The following is a 26084-nucleotide window of genomic DNA, read 5'->3' as shown; positions in this document are numbered from 1 at the left end:
TTGGTTGGATTCCTGGTCAGGGCATGTGCCTGGGTTGCATGAGCCAGGTCCACCATCGGGGGCGTGCAAGAGGTAATCAATGGATGTTTCTCTCTCACATCAATGTTTCACTCTGTCTTTTTCTCCATCCCTTCCCCCCTCTCTGAAATATAAATAAAATCTTTTAAAAAATAAAACCTAAGTAGAAACAAGTTAAAAAGGAATCTTCTTACAGAGTCCAAATGGGATAAAGTGAAGCTTAGTAGTTATTTTTCAAATAAAACCGATATATATAGAAAATATTAATGTGCTTATTTGAAAATAAAGCTTAGTCATTTTAAGAGCAAAAAAGGTCTTTGTAGTAAAATTAAAATGTTGCCTTTAAATTCTAAACTTTGAATCTTCTAATTTAATATATTTAGTAATCAACTGTCACCACTCCTGAATTTGCAGAACATTTTTAGCTGTTGAACAGAATTGTCCATGTATTTTTTAAAGAACTGCTCCTAATTTTAAGATACATTTACAGCTCTGGCCAGGTGGCTCAGTTAGTTGGAGCATTGTCCCATACACCAAAAGGTTACACGTTTGATTCCTGATCAGGGTACATACTTAGGTTGCAAGTTTAATACCCCGTCAGGGCATGTACAGGAGGCAACTGATCCATGTTTCTCTCTGCCTCTCTATCTTCCTCTGTCTCTAAAATCAGTAAACACATCCTTGCGTGAGGACTAAAAAAATTTTTTTAAACATACATTTACAAAGAATATGTACAATTCCCCATAAAATAGGTTTTATCTTTTGAGAAGTAGTTAACTATAGGTTTCAGCTATATTGTTCTTTTTTAACCTAAAAATTAATCACGAATAACTATGATTAAAAAATGAGTGTCAATGAGCCCTCGCTGGTGTGGCTCAGTGGACTGAGTGCCAGCCTGCAAAGTAAGGGGATGATCACTGGTTCAATTCCCAGTCAGGGCCCATGCCTGGGTTTTGGATCCGGTTCCCAGTATGCATGTGAGAAGTAACCACACACTGATGTTTCTCTCCCTCTCTTCCCCTCTAAGAATGAATAAATAAAACCTTAAAGAAAAGAGTGCCAATGACTAACTATATTTACTAATAAGGATAGGAAATTAACTTTAAAATTGTTTTTAATATTTACCTACAATTAGTTATCAAAATGTTTTTCTGGACCAGCTACTTCATTACTCTTCAATACTAAGTGTCCCTGACCCCAAATGTTTTAAGACACAAATATACATACTACTATTATGCAACAAAATTACGCTCTATGAAAGTTAAAATAAATTCCTCTTGGTTACTATCAATTTAAGTCAGAGCTTCAGAGAAGGAGAAACTTCATTAGGTATTTACTACAAAATTCTCCATTTAAACAATTGCTTTTTTCTTCATGAAGCAAAAATGTTGACTTTTCTTGGAAAGACTATAGAAGAGTTAGAAGCTTCTTATTCTGTGGTATAAAATACTCAAGATCCTTATGGAAATTATCCTAGGCTGTAAGGTCCCCAAGAAAATAAACAAATTATAATAATGGAGAAGAGGCTGAACTTTACTAAACATGGGGTTTCCCACCCACTTCCCCCCAACTTTTCCCATAAAAACAACCTCTACTAATAAAAGTATCCTTTAGCAAGTAGCTCCCTAGAGGATCCTGTCTCTCCTTGAGTGCTTACCACAATCTGATTTCTGGACAGCTGACCCAAAGTTTGTTTGTTGATTTTACTGATCTTCAGAAAGCCACTGACTGGCTAAAGTCTTAAAGGTGAACAGAGTCAAAAATCAGATGCCCCTGCCATACTTTACAGAATGAGGAGTTGGACAACACAGTTACTTTTGGCTGCACTGTGGTGAAACATATGAGGCATCTTCTTTTGTCTTCAATTAGCCACGTTTGGGCTGAGTAGCTCTATTACATCTTCAAAAAACTGAGCTCCAGTTCTTGATGGAGATAGAGGAAGGTCATTGAGGAGGTGGTTCAGCTCAAGAGCTAAGTGAAAAATCTGTCTTTTGATTCAGTCCTGCTTGTGGATAGAAGTCATCTTCTGGATGGAAGAGGGAGTGAGATGACCTAGAGTCTTGAATTGGTGGATCTGCAGGAACAGAAACTAAATACAGTGGAGACCTCTTAACTGAGTAACACCACGAGATGGATTTCCTGACAATGTGTCAATATAAGCTAAATATAAAGATTAAACATGTGCAATGGAACTGATCATGCACCTGTTTTTCCAGATATCAAATGCACTTCTATCATTCTACAAATAAATATTTTCCCAATAACTGTAAAATAATTTATGGAAAAAGTAACAATTTAAAAGGGGAGGGAAGACCCATTCAAACAAAAATGTATATACTTTGCCTTTGTGAGTGCCATACCCTCACTTAAAAAATTCCACTGTTTCAAATTATTATTCCTTCCCATACATTATCTGTCTATATATATATAGTGTTAGTGGTAACATACATTAAATTTTAATTTGAGTTGAATTTTTAAGGTATTTCTTTTATTCCCTAGAAATGGAACTCAAGTATACTCAAGGTGCTACACTGAGGCTTGAATAATCTACCCTTCTGGTAACTTCTAAAACTTGCAATAACTAAGTTGAGTCCTACTTGTTAATCAAGAGAATAATATAAATCACTGAAGTCAGGCAATCTTTAAATGTGAGTAGTGGCCATCTTAAATTTCCCCTTTATCTAAAAAAACCTAAGAAAGCCCACGACCAGATTAGAATGAATCTAATTTTAAATTTCTCTCAATATTAGCGAGAATATTGATGAACATTTGATTACCTATTTCCACTTAGAAAGAATCTGATTATGTAAATTTACTGTATATACTCTCATAATTATTAGACCAAGGGTCAGCAAACTATGGCCAGATCCAAACTGTCACTTATTTTTGTAAATGGAGTTTTTATTTGTACACAGCCACACTTACTCAATTATGTACTATCTATGAGTACTTTTATACTACACAATGGCAGAAAAAAAGTTGCAACAGAGACTGCAAAACCTAAAATGTTAACAAGTGCCCCTTTATAGGAAAAAGTTTGCCAACCCCTGATATAGACAATTATTAAAATACATGTCAGAAAATTTGCACTTCACATTGTTTTGAAAGAAAGAGAAATAACAAGTACAATTAAAATTAGATACAGTCCAACTTTAACAAACTTACCACAAAAAGAAAGCAAAAGTAAAGTAAGTCCCAAGAGGGCATTATCTGGCTTTGATTCAGATTAAGAATTTGATCCTATCTTAACTTTACCTTTTTGTTTTTAAGAGTGTATATACACAAATGCTATGGAACTAACATATTAAGAGTATATAGATAAATGCCACAGAACTATTCACTTAAAAATAGTTATGTTGTAAATTCTACCTCAAAAAATTACTTTTAAGAGTATATACAGTATTTTACAGGTTCCTGTCTTTAAGTGGGCCACATTATATTGTAGTGGTTAAATATGTAAGTTACATCTTACCTAATAATGTGGTTTCTCCAAAATCTCTTAGATCATCTCAGACCCTTGTGTATATTTCTTCTTTGCCAGTAGATGGAGACAACACCACTGAAAGTTTAAAAGACATCATTCCCTGTTTAAAGGGAGCTTGCTGGTCTGAAAACTGGGGGAACTCTAACCCAAGATTTCTTCAAATTATTTTTTAAAAGCAGACAGAATAGCTATGCCAAAACCAGGAATCCAAGGAAATGTACCCAATTTAACTATGGACATCCTCAAAAATTTACTAAAGGGGAACTCAACTCTGTGTATGATATAGTAACTAAATCGTATTAAATTGCAATCATCTCTATAACTTGTAAGATTCAAACTTCCATCTCACTGCTCCTAAATTAGGCAATTTCATTTATTTTTCAGTTTCAGAAAGTGTAGCTCAGAATATGTAAGAAAAAGAGTTCTTTTAATTCAATAGAAGTAGATACAGTACATATAGGATTTTATAAGTATGATCATATGTACTGCTAGAAGCCTTTTATTCAAAATAAGACACTATCCAGCTCCAAATGAAAATAATAAAAACTTCATAAAGAAGAGAACTGAAGCACTAATGGTCAAAGCAGTAAGGAAAAATTCAAGTTTATGGTCACACTGAGAAGAAATGCTCATGAAAAGAAAAGAATCAATCTATTTTCCACGTTATTTCACAATTAAAAATTATATAAACAGACCAAAACCATCTTCAGAAATAAACTTCAAATCTGAAAGCTTAAGAAGTCATCTCAAAATATTATTTTAAAGTAACAACTTACTTTCCAAATTCAAAGCCTGTAAGCCATTGTTCTTAAGTGCAATTCTGAACAAAAAAACAAAGTTATCAAGCTAAAGAGAGAACTCAAGTATTGCTACACTATGTTTATTTGCCAAAGACTCCTGATCTTGAAGTGTACTAAACAAGAACAACCTACTGGCAGAAAATCTTAATAGAAAGATTTACCTTAAACCAAATAATATTGTTTAAAAATACCCAAACCTATAAATCTCTTGTTATGTATATTTTGCTCATCTTCTGACCATATATATCAGAACTAAAATCAGTTTCCATAAAAGGGAAATGAATATAGTATTCAGATGTTACCATACCTACAATACCCATCTAGGTTAAAGTAGAACTGATAAAAACTTCAAAAATAAATCCTCTTAAAACTAATTACAAGATAAAGTAGGTAAACTAGACTCTGAACCAAAAACTTCTATTTAATTCTGAAACTGAAAACTATACCCAAGTTCTAACTGCCTCTAAGAGCAAATAAACAACCATAAACACCTTTTCACCATTCTCATGATAATGTTCTGTGGCTTTATTTAGTTAATCCTTGGGGTTGACTTCCTCTTGACAAACAACAAACTTTTTGACCCTTTCCCAATCCTTCAACAACTGGTAAATATAAAGGTAATACTAATTAAAAAAAACAACCGCCATTAGAGAAAGGAACTTTTCCTTGCAATTTTCAAAGTACAGTCACATATATTAATTCAAATTTTATATTAGGAAAATCTCAAACATAATGTAAAAACTATGGCCAACATACATAAAATGTAATTAACAGTGAAATGTAAATGTGTATTTTGCACTGTAACCTGTTCAACAACACAGATGAGAAATACTTATACCCAAATGTTTTAAGGAAAGCAGTAACTAGAAGAGTATCCTGGAATTCTGTGATGAATATAAAAAATATCAACCAAACTGCAATCTACAGACCATATGACCACTAAAGGAAATAAAAATGACCAACAAGGAATGAGTTTTCTTTATCTCATTTGGATTTTGCAAGAAAAAAACACACACCAGGTATTAACCTGGCAAGTTCTTCTTAGGGATCTATGATGTCAGTGCTCCTGCCTCCACCTGCTGGCAAACAGATGATAAAACTAGCAGAGATCACTCAGTAAAAAAAAAGTTTACATCTTTTGGGTAACAAATTAATTTTGTTTTGTGTAATTTTTAGTATGATGCTACTTTGTGGTAATCCAATAAAAAGCATATTAAACTTCACCAAAAAAATTACAAAAAACTTCTTATATCAGAATGTTATCTAACAGGCCAAAAAGCAAGTTAAAAATTTAAAAATTACCTGATAAATGACATCTTGAAAAAGGACTGGAAAAGTAAGTGCTGCATCTTCTAGCTCATTTAGACTACAGTGTACTAGTGTTTCATCCTTAAAATAAAAAACACATACTGAATGAACCAAGATAGTAAAAAACTTTCCAGTGATTAATTTTATGTATCAATGATCACCAAAAACATGTACTCAAGCACCCATTCATATGTGGACTTTTATATTCATCATATATTATTACTGTGTGAAACATAGCAATTTAGAATGTTCTTTAAAAAAATTTTTTAATTTATTGATTTTGGGGTGGGGAGAGAGAGAAACATCCATTTGTTTTTCCACCTATTTATTTGTTCATTGATTGCCTCCTCTATGTGCCCTGACTGGGGATTGAACCCAAAACCTTAGCATGTCAGGATGGTGCTCTAACCAACTGAGCAACCCAGACAGAGCTGGATAGCATTTTCTAAGGCACTTTTTCTGGTATGGTCCCAGGACCAGCAAACAGCATCAACCATCACCTGGGAACCAGTTAGAAATGAAAATTCTCCAGTAACTCTTCTTCTACTTCAGAAACTCAGCAGGAGTGAAAAAGAGCTCAGCTCAACAGGTTCCCCACCCCTTGCCATAAAAGCCATTTATTTGAAATGCCAACTACATGTAGGATAAAGTTAGCATTGCATGCTTATCAGCAATCTGTTTTGATGAACTCTTCAGGTGATTCTGATGCATGCTCACATTTGAGTTTCCAACTTTTGTTAAGAAAATCGCATACACACTGCCTTTTTAAAATACAGTTGACAAATGAAAGTTTAGAATCTAATTATTACATATATTCCAAAAAATACATATATTCTAGTCAGATATCCTTAAACCTTTTTAATGAGTATTTTCGTACCTGCCTGAATATTGCCAGACATAAAATATTTTTAACTAAATTAGACTTGCCATCTTTGATTACCAAGCACTGTTTCTCATTAAAAGAATAAAGTGAGATCATTCATTCTAAGACATGTGCAAATATTTATATTTCTTAAATCCTGAATGATGAAAAAAAACATGGCTTCCATTTATGTAAGTGACAACTTTAAAAAATAAATAAAGCTGTTAATAACTATACTCTCAATTTTTCAATGCATTTAAGATGAATTAAAATGAGACACAAATGTCCATACCTTGTGATTCCAGATCTTACAAGCTGGAATGTTTCTTTTAACCTAAAGTTAAACTTTGGGGAGGAAGACAGCCAAATATACTCTAGATACACCTCATTTTCTTTTAATAGCACAGTTTCAAGGTATTTTAATTGCATCTTAAAAAAGGTAGTCTTTCCTACAATTAAGTCGTAACTAATTCTACTACTTCATCTATAGCCTAAATTTTGATTATTCTGCTTTATCCTCTTCTGTGAAATAACTCAGCCAAGTCTTATTTTTCCTTCTCATTGAATAAAAAATTATATAGCCAAACTTGTCACATCAACTCCTAAAAGTCGAGCGAGATCACCCTGGCCAGGTTCCAGGTTCATGACCATCGGGGCCTATATGATGGGCACTGATGGATGTCTCTCTCCCGCATCATTCTCTCTCTCTACCCCCTTTATAAAATCAATAAACATATCCTCATGTGAGGATTAAAAATAAAATAAAATAAAATAAATAATAAAATAAAATAAAATAAAAATAAAAAGCTTTTCCTAAAGAAAAAATTTTATGAGAACTAAACTACATCTTCAATTATAGGGTACCAGTAACAAAATATAATGTTTTCTAGTATTACACGACACATTTAGTTTTCAAAGTTCTTCTGGTACCCTAAAATATAAATTTTCAAATCAAATTGAGAGCATGTTAAAAGTTTAATTAGTCAACATTAGATATCATGCTTTTGAGAGTCTATTAATAGTCACTGGTATTAGGTAATAGACAAAAACAAGAATAGAAAAAAAGTGTATCTTGTATAAGGTTAACTCATTGAGACCTAGATTATATTTGGTCCTTCAAGGAAACATAATCCTGGCCCAAAAGTAGGTGAAAGTGGGCATGAAATGAATTTAGAATTTATTGGGAGATTTAAAAAGGTACCTGATACCAACCAAGCTAGGAATTCTAGCATTAGACTATGCTTAAAATAAAAACATTTCAGCACATCTAAGACATATTTATAGTAAATGTGTAAGGCTATTCAGTCACTTACATTCTTTTAGGTATTTTGGGCTAGTATTTTAAAAGTGTAATTTAACTCCTTTATTTTTCTTACATCCACAAATAATATACTTACCAGGTCTAAAACTAGGGAGAATTCTGGTGTGCTTCTTGTTTTCAATGGAAGAGCAGGTTTCCTATTTAGTTGTTCTTCTGTCAGTGGTGGAACATGTTGATGAAATAATAGCTATAAATCAAATTTTAAGAAAATTTCAATATTTCTAGTTTTAATAAATATGACATTATTACTCAACTCAGCCCATCTTTAAATATTTCATTAAATAATGCACATTTAAACTAGTAAACCAAATATGTAAAACATGTAAATAAAACTAAAAATATACAAATGAATATTTCAGTAACTCAGTAAAAGTATTAATACCTATAGGTCACATGCTCATTGCAATATACCACCCAGGTACCCCTTCCTACATGTCTGCTCCAGGAACTTTCATTCTGCTCCAAGTAGGAAAGAAAAGAACTCACGGGTCAAATACTTCCCAGTCTTCTTCATAGGTGGCTTCTGCATGGGCTGATGAATAACCACTGTCTGGAGTTACTGGTGCTATGTAATAAATGAAGAATGTTACTTTTACTCAATGCTGCCATGAAGTACACATTTTATTGTTTTTATATAGGTTCTTCCTGAAGCCCTGGGTACTTTAGGTTAAAGATAAGACAGAAATAATATCTAAACAGTACTCAAGGTAAATTTACTAGCACATAGCTCTAACTTCAGATCCAAAGGAAAAAACTATTGTTACAGTCAAAACAGCCAGCTATATCGTGGCTAGCAGAAAAAAATCCTAGGAGAAAACTTACTGATTATCAAAAAATACACTCCACAAGAATTCAATTTCTAAGCAGATGGTGTTTATATACGTAACTATAAAAATTTCAGCGTGCTCTTATAGCAGTAATACTTCACAAAAGTGCCTTATACATATAGGTAGTCAATATATGTGTGCTCATAACAGAGCCAAAGCTACAATTTAACCTACAATCTGTGAACAATCTATTAAGTCCACAAACCCCTTGAAGACTTATGAAAAAAAATGCCATATGTACATTTTTCCAGGAATCTCAAGGCTGTTTATGATCTTAAATAGTTATGAAATGCTGCTTTATAAAGAAGTCATTGATTTAGAAGACCCATTATGTTACTTCTAATGCACAAATGACTTAAAATAATCAAGAAGCAATTCTTTATTCTATGACACATAATCCGTTCTATGTTTGAGTTAAAATTTTATCAACTGACTGAGCTTTAGAAATTATGTTGAGAATTTTCTAAGATAATAATTACAACCTAAATTCAAGGTAGAGGGAGAAGATAACACACAAACTAAACAGGTAATATCTAACAGATGAAAGTTTAAGACAGATGCTAGGCACAGAATGTTTGTGCCTACCACCCACAGATGTCATACATTGAAACCTAATCTTTGATGTGATGCTATTTGGTTGGATGTGGAGCCTTTGTGAAGTCATGAGGATAGAGAGCCCTTGTGATTGGGATTAGTGCCCTTCAGAGAGCTCACATAGCTTCTGCCATGTGAGGACACAGTGAGAAAACAGCTGTCTATGAACTGGAAAGCAGTACCTCACCAGACACTGATGCTACTGACACTGTTAACTTGGATTTCCCAGTCTCCTCAATTGTGAGAATTAAATTTTGTTATAGCAGCCAAAAAGGACCAAGACAGTGGAACTCAATAAAAATTGCTGTAATTTTTGTAACAACCTTACGCCAACTGAACAGTTCATTAGCACAAGGGGGTAAATGGAAAACTGTATCTTCCAAACACTTCTGTTTCAAATTCCTATTAACCTCAGAGAAATGGGGAAAGGATTTCATGATTCTCCTAATCAGTGTAACTGCAATGTGCCACTTCATTATTTTGCTCATTTATTATTAAGTTTTAAAATTTATTTTTCAATTATAGCTGACACAATATTAGTTGCTGGTGTACAACATAGTGATTAAACATTTATATAACCATATGAAGTAATTAATCATCCAGATAAGTCAAATACCCATCTGATACCATATATAGTCATTAAATATTATTGACTACATTCCCTATGCTGTACTTCATTTTATTATTTTTAGAGAGAGGGGAAGGGAGGGACAGAGAGGGGGCCAAGAAACATAGATGTGAGAAACACTGATCAGTTGTCTCTCATATGTACCCAACTGGGGACCAGACCGACAACCCAGGCATGTGACCCTTGGGTTCATGGGACAGCGCTCCAAACAAGTGAGCCACACTGGCCAGGGCACTGTGACTATTTTTTTATTTTAAAGATTTTCTTTATTTATTTTTAGACAGAGAAGGAAGGGATAAAGAAAGGAAGAGAAACATCGCTGTGTGGTTGCCTCTCACATGCCCCCTACTGGGGACCTGGCCTGCCACCCAGGCATGTGCCTTAACTGGGAATCAAACCAGCGACCCTTTGGTTTGCAGGCCCATGCTCAATCCACTGAGCCACACCAGCCAGGGCTATTTTAATAAGTGGCAAATTGTATTTCTTAACCCCTTTCACCTTTTTCACCCATCTCCCCAAACCCCCTCCAATCTGGCAACCACCAATTTGTTCTCTATACTCTGAGTTTGTTTCTGTGTTATTGTTTATTTACTTTGTTTTTCAGAGGTCCACATATAAATGAATCATGGTATTTTTCTCTGTCTAACTTGTATCACTTCCCTCTAGGGCATAATACCTTCTAGGTTCGCCCATGTTGTTACAAATGGCAAGACTTCATTCTTTATTGTGGCTGAGTAATATCCTATTGCTCATTTATTTTTACTAGCACTCACCACACTGTATAGTAACTTTTGTGTATAGTTGGTTCACCAATTAGATCATATACCCTTCAGGGTTAAGAAGCTTATCTTACTTATCTTATGAACAGTGCCCATCATAAAAAATAGGTGTTCAATACATGCTAGGGGAATAAATAAATGAATGAGACAACTGGAGTAAATCTATTTTTTCCCCTCTAGAAACCACTAAGGTTACAGAAATCCTTTCTCCATCTTCACAGTTATCAGATAAAGTAAATACAAAGGTTTATACAACAACATAAAAATAAAGAACAAACATCAACTGAAAGCCAGAAGCCCTGGACTTTACCATTCAATAGCCTGTAACACTGGGCAAAGCAATCAGCATAAAATGATAGGTCAACAGTAGGTCCATTTGAAGTCCTATTCACCAAGAATAAACTACATGCGTAATCCATGTTGATTTGCTTGTTAGATTCAGTATTATTCTTAAATTATAACAATTTAATGTTAATATATTAATACACTATAATGTTTAACACAGGCATTAATCTTTTGAGAAATTTAAAATCTCTCCTCTATTATGCCACTTTTCTCTTTATATTATTATTGGGTTGCACTACATAGAAGTTTCATAATTATATGCATTTTCTTTGAGTATTAAAAAAGTTTACCTTTTATAGTCAAAAGAAGAACACCATTCTACTCCCTCATACAAAATTATGTTTCTCAACCAATACATACGTACTAGGCTCTTTCAAATACCTAGCACCATAAGGAAGTTTTTTAAATCCAAAAGTAAAAGTGTAAGATCTTCTCCCTCTGGGAAAAGATGGCCATCCTCAATTTTATTTCAGCTTTTAAGCATGATGAAACACAATTTCATTTTTCACCTTATATGTCTATCACAACCCCTCCAAGGTAATAATAAATTATGATCTAATGTTTTTCTACATTTCTATGACAACTGGCACAGAAACTGAACAATTATGTTAGGCCTTTATTAGGTCCCAGTATTAGGCTACAAAGTTTGGGTACAGGGAGAGATCCAGTAACAGAGGCTTCTTTTTGGGGAACATCATCTATGTATGAATGTATGAAACAAATCTGAGGGTATGAGACGAGACTGCCTCTGGACAGGAACTTCCGACCTAAGGGTTAGCTAAAAGTATTACAATTACAATTATAATAATGATATTCATAAAATGAGCACATATTTTGCTAGTTGTGTTAAATTTCTCCAAGTAATAAGACTGGTACAAATAATTACTATAAAATATTATTAGTCAAAGCAGCCTTTTTGAAAAATTCAATTTCAAAATGACTAAATTTTAGGGAGAAAGTTTTATTTCCAATGCTAATTTTCTTAACTTCAAGGAAGAACACTTATGCATTAATCTGCACATTTAAGAAAAATATAAAATACTGTATTTTTTATGAACTATTCTTAAAGATGCATAAGACAAGACATTTTCTTCACCTGTAAGGGGTGGGATATCACGATTAACTGTTTCTTCTGCTTCTTCTAAACCATTATTTATTGATGGCCTCACTTGAACTGCTTGATTTGAATAAGCTGCTCCATTAGTTGATGTAGTAGTACTGGTAGTGATCTCGTCCACCTGTTCCATATCAAGTTGTTTTACTATCTCTTCAGCTTCCACAGCCTGTCCTGGGGAATCGGATCCTGATGTTCCTGAAATCATGATTCAGTGTACTCACAATCATTTAAAAACTTATAGGGAGTGGAAGAATAAAACATTGTTTAAGGGTACAAATTTAAAATGATTAGCAAATAAGCCCTAGAGATCTAATGCATAGTACAGTAAATACAGACAATATTGTATTGTAATCATCAAACTTGCTATTTAATTATGCCAACCAATAAAAAGAAAGGGTAATTATGGTCCATGATAGGATTGCTGATTATTGCTATAATAACGACTGTAAGATATAAATGTATCAACTCAACATGCTGCATACCTCAAATTTGTACAATGTTATATATCGAATATATTTCAATAAAAATAAGATAAAATAATTAAACCCCATAAATATTTAGAGAAATTGAATACAACAGAAACAAAGCTGAGGATACCATTGTTTAGTGAGCCTCTTCTAGACATTTCAAACAGTGAGGAATAGACTATTTTAAACTATGGCAGTATTTGTGAACAGTTTTTAAGAGTGTTCAGATAGTTTAGAAATGCCCATTTATAGCCAGTCATAATTTAGAATTTTTTATTGAGATATAACTGATATATAACACTGTAAGTTCAGATGTACATACTGATTTATATAGTGCAATATGATTAACAACCTGTCATTGGCTAATATCTCTATCCCACAATATAATTATCATTTCTTTTTTGTGGTTAGAACATTTAAGATCTATTTTCTTAGCAACTTTGAAGTATATAATATAGTATTGTTCACTATAATATTCATTACATTAACCAAGTATCATTTATTAAGTACCTACTATGTATAGACACATATACTGCACATATATTTCTCAAAAAGCTCCTGATCCTTTCAGTTCTACGCATCATAGCCATTGTCAGCAGTTGTGATTTTTAAAAGATGTTATTTATTTAAGGAGAGGGGAAGGGAGGGAGACAGAGAGGGAGAGAAATATCAATGTGAGGTTGCCTCTTGAATAGACCCCACTGGGGACCTGGCCTGCAACCCAGGCATGTGCCCTGACTGGGAATCGAACCCATGACCCTTTGGTTCACAGCCCACACTAAATCCACTGAGCTACACCAGCCAGGGCTGAAGTGAATTTCTTCATTATACTCAGCCATCATGTACACAACCATGCTGCCCAATCCTCTTTCCATTATGGAATAACCCCAATCTCTTTCCATTTTTTATGGAATCCTCCAAAGTTGTTTGCAACAACAAAATCAACCTCCAATACTCTCAACTTCCTCAGAGAATATCCCTTTTGCCTAATTACTTTAAATTTAACCTTATTCCAAAAAAACATCTCTTTTCCTGATACCCTTCCCTCAAAGCTCTTTATTCTCCCATACTCAGTGTACTAAGTCAGAATTCATTTCTCTCCATTGCATGCTTTCTCCTTTGAGATTGATGTAGCTTGGCTATATAATTCACTTATCCCCACTGCTGTCATCTGCCATCTATTGCAAGCATCCTCTCAATCGTAGAGGAATTTAACATCTAACTAAATTTAACCAGTTTACTGCTGTATTAAATGCCTGTCTAATTGTTCTTACAAGTGATGTCGATGACTCATCCAATGACTAATCCCTCAAAGCTCTTCAGCTCCATCTTCATTCATACTATTCTTTAGTGGCATTACCATGGCCATAACCTGAACATTACCACTAAGAAACTGTTTACCTCTGAAACCTAAAGTTCGAACCTATATTAATTCCCTACCACAACTTCCTAATCTTCTAATTATCTATCTCATACTCTTATTATATGTGATCTTCATGTTTGATAAAGAGCAGTCTTTTTATTCCAAACACATCCCTCAACAGCTTCTTCCCCACCCTCTTCATCTAGTTAGACTTCATGGTACATCATTTATAAGCCACTCTCCAGCTGGCAGCTTCAGTGTCCTTTGTTCCCTTGTCTTTCCACACTCATCCATCACTGAATCAATGTGACTTACAGGTTTCTGAGAAACAATACAATTATAAAGAGCAGTCATACTCCAAATGAAACCCTCTAATCTTAGCTAGGCCTATAGCATACTTCTCAGTACACTCATGCATGTGTCATTTAGCCTTTTACTTATGCCCACCCCTAACAGCATACATTCTAAACTTTCACCATTCTTTAATCCCTACCGCCAGAATTATCTCAGCAAATGATACCATCTCCTCTTTTAAAGAAAAAAATTATAACTATCAACCCAAGCATTTATTTCTGCACACACCTTCACAGCTTTTTTACTCCAGCATCAGAGAAAAATGCTTTTTCTTCCTGTCTTAGTTTCAATCTTTCTACCTGTTCTCTTCATCCCATCTCTGTTAGGATACTCTAGAAATTTTCATTATTTATTTTTCTCTCTATTTTCAACTTCTTCCCATTAGACCCATCCCTGGAACTTAAAAATATGCTTGCCTCTCACAAATACAAACCATCCCTTGAGATTTTGTGACTTCTCTAGTTTCTTTCATACTCCTGTTCCTCATAACAGTAATCTACACTTGCTGCTTCCTTTCTTACTCTCCATTTTACTCTTCACCCTGTATGTTAGGGTTCCAACTCCAACCACTCCTCTGAAAATGTTCTGGCAAAGGAGCCAGATGATGTTTTAATTGCCAGGTTCAGTGGTGTGTTTTCAATGCTCATTTCCTTTTCTTCTATCTTCATAGCTATTGATTCTGGGTTTTGATATTCTCTCTCCCTTTGGCTTCTATGATATAAAGTCTCTCCAGGATTCCTCCATGTTCCTTTGTTTGCTTCTTTTACTTTGTCCAGTCTTTAAATGTTCCCTACCAAGATTCCGGTCTTAGTTTGCTGAACCAGACAGACTATTTATTTCACTAGTCTCAACTAACATCTCTAAGAAGCAGGTAATACCAGTGTCTACTGCTTAAACCCAGATTTCTAAGCTCCACATCAGAATGACACACTGCTACTAGATATTTTTATTTGGCTGTTTCACGGCATCTCAAACTCGGCATGACCTAAATTAAACTGAATTCTTTCTCTCCCAGGAATTTACTATTTTCTTGTTTTTAAGATTTTCTTTTTTTATTTTTAGAGAGGGGGAGGGAGAGAGAGAGGGAGGGAAACAGTAATGAGTGTAGTTGCCTCTTACACTCTCCTTACTGGGGACCTGGCCTGCAACCCAGGCATGTACCCTAGGCTGGGTATTGAACAGGTGACCCTTTGGTTCACAGGCTGACACTCAATCCATTGAGCCACATCAGCCAGGGCCATTCTCTCTTAAAAAGTCTAACCTTGTGTCATCTTAACATCACTTCTCTTTCACCTACAATCTGTGCTCAAAATTTGTCTATTCTGAAACTCTGGTCTTTTTTTTCTAATACCACAATTAGGTTGCATGAAGTCTCACATGGACTAAAAGTATAATTTTTCTCCCTGCATCCAGCATCTAGAGAATCTAACCTATACACTACGACCAAAGAGATCTTTAGAAAACACATGTCAGTTCTCTAATCATCCCCCAGTGACAAAGGAGAAAGTTCAAATACCTTACATGTTAGCTTTATAATCTGACTTCTTTGTAACTCCTATCTTATCCCTTCCCATGCACTTCTCAAATCTAATGCTCCACCTGTGACAAAATAATTTGTTTCTCGAATACACTATGTCTTTGCTCACACTGCTCCTTCTACCTTTACCACCTTTCAAGATTCAGCTTTTCTATGAAGCCTTTTGTGAACTATCACCCAGAATATAGAACCACTCCATTCTTGAAATCCCTCACTGCTCCATATCTCTATCAATGCACTTATAAAAATTTATTATACTCATTTACATATATTTCTCCTTCTCGTAAAAGGTGAGCTTCTTGAGAGCAGGAACCATGTGTTAATTATCTTTGACTCTCCAGAGACGAACACAATGGCTAAAATACACTAGATGTTCAATATTTGTGGAGTAAATTAAATCTTCAAATTATCCTTCACATTTAAGTATTATTATCCTTTTCCACAGATTAAGAGACTCAAGAGAACTGGTCCAAGGTAACATGGATAAAGAGCGGCAGAGCTGGAATTTTAAAACAAGTTTAACTTCAAAGCCCATTCTTTTCCATTACCCTAAGCATTTATTTCCAAAGATGTTCTAAGAGGCACAGCTCTACAAGATATTAGTAGATGATCCACAGAATAGGATTCTTGGTCAAATATGTCTAGGAAATACTGAGTTAAAAAGTTCAAGGCCGTTTGTTTTATTCCCATTATAGGACCTCACAGCCAAATTAATGTGCTAATATGCATTATTTTGCCCCAGGGCATCTTGATTTTATAGTATACTATTCTCTTAAAAATCACACCAATATGCAGAAACATAATTCAAATTAACATTTTAATAACCAGACAACAAGCATTCAGTGACTATTCTCTATGTACCTAATACTATATCAAACAACATAGTAGGTACAAAAATAAGGACATAGTCTCTCTCCTTCAAATAGTATGCAGACTAAATTATCATGTATTAATTAGGTATTAATCATCTGAAAATATAAGACACTAAATCTTTTTGAAAAATACACTGATAAAGAACCCTATTTTGATTCTTTTGGAAAAGCATTATATAATGAAAACCTTCAATTCATTAGAATTAGGCTAGTTTTACTATGTCTAAATTGAAGATCCCTAGGGGGCAAAAAATAAATAAACAAATGATAATAAAATAAACTGTGTCACAAAAAATAATCTAGTTTCAACTCACTTAAAATATTCATAAAATTTTACTTTATTGATCTATGATACTGAACATGCTTCCAGATTCTTTCTTGCATACACTCTAAAGATTATAGAAGTCATCCCAACAAAGAAAAAATAAAACTTTCCCTCCAGCCCAAAGTTTAGCATCTAGCTTTTCAGATAGTGAAAGCAGAGTTCATTCACTTCAATAGAATTAAACATATTCTATACTTATTTCAGTCACTTTAAAAAAGTGACTTTTTGGAGCTGTGTATTTATAATAAGGCTAAGAACAAACATAAGATGCTGATAAGTAGGCCGCTAAAATCAAATAGAATTAATGGTTTTTACTTACCATTTTTATTTGCTGGTGAAAAAAAGTTGAAGACAGGAGAAAATATGGTCCCCAACAATGTAGTCCTTGGAGGACTGCCAGAGGAAGGGTTATCTTCTAATTTTCCATTCTGTTTTACATGTTGATTTGTCATTTCGTAACTACCAGCTTCTAAAAAAGAAACAACAAAAAAAGATTTCCAGAAATGACTTCTAAACCATTCATTGTAAAAATAATATTTCATGAAGAATAACCGACATTAACATTAGAAAAGTTTATTTTTTAAATAAGTCTTGAAGTAAATCACTTTAGGTCAAATTATCTCTTTACAAATTTACTTATGTTTTGTAAACACTAAAATTCACTGCGCTTTTCAAAGTACAGTTGACTCCTGAACAACACAGGTTTGAACTATGTTGGTCTACTTAAACTTGAATTTTTTTCAATAAATACAAAATTGGCCCTCCATATCCCCAGGTTTTGCATCCATAGATTCAACAGCTTTTATACTACTACTATTATATTGAAAACAGCACTTTCCATCTATGGCTGGAAATCCACACACAGAAGGCTGACTGTATGCATTGTTCTATGCCATTTTATTTTATTTTTTCAGATTTTACTTATTTATTTTTGGAGAGAGGGGAAGGAAGGGAGAGAGGGACAGAAACATGAATGTATGATAGAAACAATGATCAGCTGCCTCTTGCACTCCCCCAATTGGGGACCCAGTCCACAACCCTGGCATGTGCCCTGACTGGGAATCTAACCAGCGACCTTTTGGTTCACAGGCTGGCACTCAATCCACTAAATCATACCAAGTGGGGCTCTATGCCCTTTTATATAAGGGACCTGACCATCTGCAGGTTTTGGTATCCACTAGGGTCCTACAACCAATCCCCTGTGATACTGAGAGGCAATGGAAGTTTTGCAGGAGTCAAAAGTTGTATGTAAATTTTTGACTGTGCAGGGGGTTGGTATCCCTAACCCCTGTGTTATTCAAGGGTCAACTGTAGATTTACATCTAGAATTATATAGACTGAAAGTCTTCAAATCAACATGGGGCAACAGTGAATGAAATAAACTCTTTGGAAGTAAAGCAAGTTACAATATAAAAAACACAAATGCCAACTTTTGTCCTCGTTTATATACATTTTGGGATGCTAACTACTTCATAAAACCTAACCTCCAATCTACTTCTAGTGAACAAAAGCACATAACTCTATTGAAGCAGACTACGTATAGCAATGCCAAAAATTACTTATGGGTACTAAGGTATCATTTCAAAGTGGTTAGAAAAAAATAACCATTTTTTTCTGTTTCTTGTGAATAGAAGATTTTCCATGGGTTTAAAAAAAATAAATTCAAACAAAAGTTTTGATTAATCATTCTTGACCTGCAACCTTACTATATACCTCAGTTCTTTCCTTCTTGTCAAAGTCTCTTTTAACCTATTACTGTATCTCTTTTCTCCCTATTGGTCAATTCTAACAATAGAGATACATTACTGTACTGAGAGGAAAAAGCTAATAAATTATTATTGCTGTTGTGTTTAAAACAGCATTGGTTAAAAAACAGTACTCCATGCTCTTAAATATTGTTCTTTAGAGATTTCTCTGCTTGTCCCTCTTGTTTTTCTCTTCTGAGGTGCTTGATTGGGGTTTGTCAACAGCAACACTGTTGACCTTTGAGCTGGATGATTCTTTCTTGTAGAAAGATGGCCTGTAAGGATGTTCAGCAGCATCCCTTCAATAGGCTGTGACAACCAAAAAGTTCTCCAGATACTGACAAATGTTACCTGGGGAACAAAACCACCCCTAGTTAAAAAGAGCTGGCCTAAGTGATCCAACCCCTTCTGAGCTCTGAAATTCTATGACCGAGAAACAAATTCTTTGTACATATTAAGAGCATATTTCAAATTTGTAATGCAGAAGTCACAACTTTAGTGCTTTTAAGAAGGGAATTTATGAGAAATCAAAAATGTTGTTCCATATACATTTTGATGCTAAACAGTATAAAGTTAGTTGCTCTGCCCTTGTTATTTTAATTCATCAAAGTAGATTTATATTAAGAAAGTAAGTTTTCATTTCACTTCACACTACCAATATTTAATAAAAAGGAAATTACAAAAACAAGGCAGAAATTGCTTAAAGCAGATTTTTATAACAGAAATGGAACATGTTGGGTGAGATCTCTGCCTATACCTAATAAAGCAATTATCTAAATATTAACAAACCTCCATTTACTTGACTTTTCCGTCTTACTCGAGATATCTGTTTGTTAGGTTTTCCTCCTGCTCTTGGTGTTGATGTGATCAGATTATTATCTATATCGCGTTCAATTCTACTCCGTTTTGAAGGATTTTCTCTCTCTTCCTTAAGACATAAAAGGAAAAACATTCATTGAGTAGTCATTCTGCCTTATGGGTTACAACTTTTAAAATGATAAAATATGATATGCACCCCGACCATGTTCATTGCAGCATTATTTACAATAGCCAATGAATGGAAACAACTTAAGTGGTTCACTGTGAATAAAGAAAATGTGTTATATATATGCAATGCAATACTGTACAGCCATAAAAAAAAAGTTGCCATTTGGGAAAATATGAATGGACTTTGAGGGCATTATACCAAGTAAAATAAATCAGACAGAGGAAGACAAATAATGTATGACCTCACTTATATGTGGAATCTAAAATTTAAAGACCGAAACAAACAAAACCTAGCTCACGGATACAGAGAACAGGCTGGTGGTTGCTAGAAGTAGAGATAGGGTAGAGGGGAGAAATGAGTGAAGGAAGTCGAGAGATACAAAATTCCAGTAAAAAAATAAGTAAACCGTGAGGATATAATGTACAGCATGGTGGATATAATTAACAATACTCCTGTATCACATATTTGAAACCTGCTAAAAGAATAAATCTTTAAAGTTCTTATAAGAAAAAAACCTATCTGAAACTAGGTATTGTAACAGATGTTAACTAGTCTTAGTGTGGTGGTCATTTCACAACATCTGCAAATATCAAATCATTATACTATATACCTGAAACTAATGTAACATTGTATTTCAATTATATAGTCTAAAGGACAAAATATAGTTTGATCTACTTTCCCATTTTTCAACCTAGGAGAAACAAAATATCTAACCTTAATAGAAACTATAGGAAAAACCTGAGAGTCATAAGAGTATTTATTAATACAATCACAATACACAAATATAATTATAGCATTCTCACAGTTCAGATCCTCTCCCCAGGGTCCACTCAATTTCCATGCTATTGAAATACTGAATTGCACAATGTGCTCTGAATTTTTAGCTATTTTCCCTTATGCCTTGAACTGCCTAAAAGAACAGAGATCATTTCATAACTTAGGGTAAGAGAGAAAAACCTTACTGGAATTTGCTGGCACATCACACATCACCAAAAATGACAAAAACAAAAACAAACAAAAAAACTCCACCAACAATACAGACTAACACTGCCACAGCCTCTGATGACAACCTTAATTCTTTTATTTTTTTTTTAAGAAAAAAATTTATTGATTTAGTTTTAGAAAGAGGGAAAGGAAAAAAACAGGAAAGGGAGAGAAAAATCAATGTGCAAGAGATACTTCAACCAGTTGCCTCTCGCACACCCCCAACTGGGGACCTGGCCAGCAACACAGGCATGTGCCCTGACTGGGAATCAAACTACAGACCTTTTGGTTCTCAGGCCAGCACTCAATCCACTGAGCCACACCAGGCAAGGCCTAACCTCAACTCTTTAAATATCCAAATTAACATTAAGGACTCTACACCTTAATGAAGTCCTCTATTCATTTACTTGTATCGGGCAAATCCACATATGACTAGCTTATACTATTTCTAACAGTATTGCTGTCTAAAGTATGTCCCAAGCAATAGCCTGATTTACTTTTCTCCATCTACTTTTCTCATTTGTAATTTTTTTCTTCAGTCATTCATAACATTAGCAATTTTCTTACATTACTGTAATAGTGGCCAATAATTCCTTGCTGTTTTAATGAAACCACCTGAAATCTTTTGATAAGGACTAGACTTTAAAATCTATAGTATATATATATAGCAAAGGGAAAAAGGGACTACTGTATAGCACAAAATGCCTGTGATCCATGAAATTCCTCAAACTTTTACGGTTTATCATTCCTTTGTATGTTAAAATTAACATGACAACTCATATCCCAAACACAGGATCTCTATTACCAAAAAATACAGGGGTCTCTTTATAAAGTCTTTCAAGAACAAAAATAAAGCCACAGAGCCCCAACTACACTAAGCTCCATTATCCTTTTAATGAATTATCTTAGTATATCTTCTATTAACATAAATACATATATTTCTGAAAAACCTGCATTCTGTAACACCAAAAATATTAAGGCTTATGGGGAAAAAATACGTCCAGGAGGGTAGAGAAGTCTGCACTGGGGCATATCAGTCGATCCTCTAAAACTCTGTAACCACAGCACTAACAAAAACAATGGCTGGGACCTCCAAAAGTAATTTGGACACCCAGTCAGGAAGCTAAGAGCAGCTGAAATGCTACCTTAAGGCTTAAAGTAAAAGTTACTAAAAACAGAAAAGTAGAAACAAAAGTTTATGGGAGCTAGTAGGAGAAGCTTTAAGCAGGCAGAGCTGCTAAGATGGACACAAAAGGAAATGCAAACTGCCACATGAGAAGAGCCCCTGGTAGGACCAGGCTATACCTCACTGAAAAGGCACCCCCCAACGCAGATTATCACCTTTAATTAAAAAATCTGTGTGTGGCCCTGGCTGGTGTTGCTCAGTGGATTGAGTACCAGCTTGCAAACCAAAGGGTCACTGGTTCGATTCCCAGTTAGGGCACACACCTGGGGTGCAGGCCAAGCCCTCACTGGGGGGATATGTGAGAGGCAACCACACTTTAATGTTTCTCTCCCTCTCTAAAAATATGTAAATAAAATCTTTAAAAGAAAAAAAAAAAGGTCTGTGTGTGTCAGTGTAGAGAGATCTTTTGTCTCTGTAACACCTTAATCTTTTTTTTAACTTTCCCGATGGACTATAGAATTCCATTTCCATTATTCAGGATCCCCATGTCCATCCAATTTAGGGGGAAAAATCACATAATACCAGCACACCACCCATGTTATACTAACCCTATTCCCCTATTTACCAATACTATATACGTTAACTGATATTGTGGAGGTACCACATATTGTAGCAGAATGAACTATATACTATGGTCAATTGAGAGTACATTCAAATACCTTAGCTTGCATCACTCAAGTGGAAGAAGAAACACAAGTTATTAAGATCAAGGTTAAGATTCTTCAATGATTGATAATAAATCCTATTATTCAGAATAATGTATTCAAATGTCTGATGATGGTCCAATTCTAAAATATAGTCAGCCAACCAATCCTGGTCTTCCTTAGATATTCAACTGTATACTTTGGGGACAAGTTTTTGGACATGATATGATTTTCAGAAGAGAAACTATGAAAAACAAGAGTTCCACATTACTGTATAAGATGTTTTAATTAATGTAATAACCCTATAGTGTCTTCTCTGGAATTTGCATTTTTCAAAGTTGTCTCTAAGACAGGCTTTTCAGGGAAAATCTTGGGAAGGTAGTGGTCTTAAATCTCTGAATCCCAAAGGAAATACACATAACTAAAGAGGCAACCAAAACCCAAAGGTAAATTTAAAATAAAACCAGGACACAAGGTAACTCCCCCAAACTCCATGTGGATGAAAACAAACCAACAGTCACAAACTTAAGTGCCCTTATGTACCAGTGCAGAAGAAAGCACAAGGATGCAACAAGGTATATGCATCTGAGAACAGAAGTCCAAAATAGTTAAGAGGTAGGTATTCAACAGAAAGCACGGCAGGCCAATTTGATGAGATCAGGAAAAAAGGGGAAGAGGGAGCTGCTGCCCAATCCAATAGCAAAGGGGTCCAGGGTGAGAGTGAAGCAAGAGCAGATTAGCTTTTATAAACTCTTGAAAATGACCACCTATGGCTCCTTCTAGAATAGGGCTCCAGGCAGGGGAGAAACTGCTGAGAATGTAACCAAAACCAAGTAAGAAATGCACGAGAGAACAAGGGAAAAGAAGTTGCAGATAAACATGGGGTAGGGATAGTGACAGGATAGCTCAAAAAGCAATCACATTTTTTAATACTACACAAAAATAATAAAACCAATTTAAAAAGATACCCTAAATCACAACACCCTCTAATAATTCCAAAAATCTAGTACCATATAAAAATGAGCAAAAAGAAACTATTGATTTCAAATCCCGAAAAAATTATTACAATAAAACACACAAGGAGTAAAATAACATCTCTAAGATGAAGAAAACATGCATGTCAGAAAAACATGCACAGAGAATAGATAAAAATTATAACTTTCTGCCCAGACTGGTGTGGCTCAGTGGGTTGGGTATCGTCTTGAAAACCAAAACATTGCTGGTTCAGTTCCTGATCAGGGGACATGCCTGGGTTGTGGACCAGGTCCTGGGTTGGGAGCATGCAAGGGGCAACCAATCCATGATTCTTTCACACATCAATGTTTCTCTCCCTTTCTCCCTCCCTTCCCCCTCTCTAAAAATAAATATTTTTAAAAATTATAACCTAGTTCAAAACAAGACATTAAGAAAATGATATGAAACATACATCAGAGTCAGAAAAATTCAGAAATGAAGTGACAGAACAAAATAATTAGAAATAAAAAAATCACTTCAGAAACAAAGACTGAACTAGAATGAACATAAAAGTGAATAAACAGAATAGATTATGACTTTAGGAGAAACAGAAGATAAAAAGGTTAAAAAAACTTTAAAACATCAAAATGTGACAAATATTGCAAGACAGAAAAAGACCCAACAGACAGAAAACAGTAGTCCTTGAAGAAGAAAACCTAAGCAAACCATAGCACAAGAACAAAGAAAATTTTCCTCAAGTAAAAGATTTGAAATTACATATTGAAAAAGTACTGTTTAACTAGAACTATCAACCCAGAAAAACAAATACCAATTTGTATCCTAAACTTAATAAAATTTAATGAAAAAATCCTTTGGAGAATAAGGCAAACACTATTAATAAAGGGGAAATTAGATTATCCAACTTTTGACAGCAATGTTTTTTTTTAAATGCCAGAAAATAAATGGAATAAAACTTAAAATAATCAAGAAGAGAAAATGGAAACCCAAAATTTTAATATGCAGCAAAATTTTAATATGCAGCAAAAGAAAATCAGCAAAACTGATTTTCTTTTTAAAGATTTTATTTATTTATTTTTAGAGAAAGGGAAAGGGAGGGAGAAAGGAGGAGAGAAACAATGAAGAACAAGAGAAATGTTGTTCGGTTGCCTCTTACACACCCCCAACTGGGGACATTGCCGGCAACCCACGCATGTGCCCTGACTGGGAACTGAACTGGCAATCTCTTGGTTTGCGGAACGATGCCCAGCCCACTGAGCCACACCAGTCAGAGCTGATTTTCAAATACAAAGGGCACCATTAGCAACATGCAAGAAATCAGAATATTGTTACATGAACACTTTTTGTGACACTACTCAAGAATGAGCTTCAGAGAACCAAAATGACTTCAGACGACAAAAATGTCTACAGACAATGACATGAAGAATGAGAGTAAGCATTAAACATACTGAATATGTGTACTGAGTAGGGTAAAAATAGGTTTACAGTTATGAGTATGCAAAACAGTATTTACTTTTGCATTTTCACTTATTAAGTATTGTATTATTTGCCATATAAACAACTGTAAACCTACTTTTGTCCCACCCTGTATAACAAAGACAAATGAGGACTAAGATATAGTACATAATGACCACAGGCTCAGAATGTATAGCTATAAAACTACAGTAACTATGTATGGTGCCAGTGGGTACCAGATTTATTGAGGGGATAACTTCATACATTATATAAATTTATGAAACAATTTATTTTAGACAACCACTATGCTGTATACATGAAAGTAATAATACTGAATGTCAACTGTAATTGACAAAATTTAAAAATTATAAACTTAAAAATTGGTAAGATATACATGAAAAGCTTTTTTTTAGTCGTTCACTTTTAAGGACATTCTGAGAAAACGTGACAGAATTCAAAATACAAAATAAAGTTCTTTAGGCATAAAATAAATAACACCAAATGATATCCTCAATCTGCAGTAAGGACTGAACACTACTTAGGCGAATGTGTGAGTAAATATAAAAAATTTTTGTGTTTATTACTTCTACTGTGCTCTTAACTAGCTATCTTCAATAGTTACACCTGCTATAATCTCTATAGCCTTATTATGATCTGGTAAATTATTATTTTAAAGTCTCAGATTTCCTATATATGTGCAAAGACAAGAAGAGTCCATTTTTCAATATATGTAGAAACACAATGAGAGTACTCCTGTTTTGCATTCCAATATTAAATTAGGTTTAAAGCTTTTTAATCTAAAACAATTATTTTAGAATTTAGTAATATTTTAAAATAAAATTTATAACTTTATAATTAAAAATAGGTCATTGAATTTAAAAAGGGAGATTAAATGATGTGTGATTTCAATTTATTGCTACACTGATGGAAAGAAAAACATTAGTATTCTCTTACAAAAGGGGGAAATCTACTCCAAAGAAATTGGATGAAATTATATATTACAAATGAAAATATGATAAACCTATTTTTCTTTTAGCCATAAACATTATGTTGTTTTATTATGTCTTATGTTTTAAGACACAACATATTTAAATTGAATTATGGTGCCA

At 34.2% G+C, this 26084-nt stretch overlaps 1 protein-coding gene across 1 annotated transcript in view; it reads right to left on the bottom strand.

Annotated features, from left to right (window-relative positions):
• Positions 1-26084, bottom strand: part of CTDSPL2 (CTD small phosphatase like 2) — a 90904-nt gene that overhangs the window by 13568 nt on the left and 51252 nt on the right. Inside the window, 7 exon segments of the mRNA XM_036032720.1 lie at positions 5605-5691; positions 7870-7967; positions 7970-7980; positions 8280-8358; positions 12063-12278; positions 17321-17470; positions 19536-19674. Coding sequence (XP_035888613.1) covers positions 5605-5691; positions 7870-7967; positions 7970-7980; positions 8280-8358; positions 12063-12278; positions 17321-17470; positions 19536-19674 — 780 coding nt within the window.

The sequence above is a fragment of the Phyllostomus discolor genome, chromosome 1 (assembly GCF_004126475.2).
Source record: "Phyllostomus discolor isolate MPI-MPIP mPhyDis1 chromosome 1, mPhyDis1.pri.v3, whole genome shotgun sequence".
Classification (NCBI taxonomy): Eukaryota; Metazoa; Chordata; class Mammalia; order Chiroptera; family Phyllostomidae; genus Phyllostomus; species Phyllostomus discolor.
The sequence above is the reverse complement of the archived record's forward strand: the minus strand, read 5'-3'. Positions and strand labels throughout refer to the sequence as shown.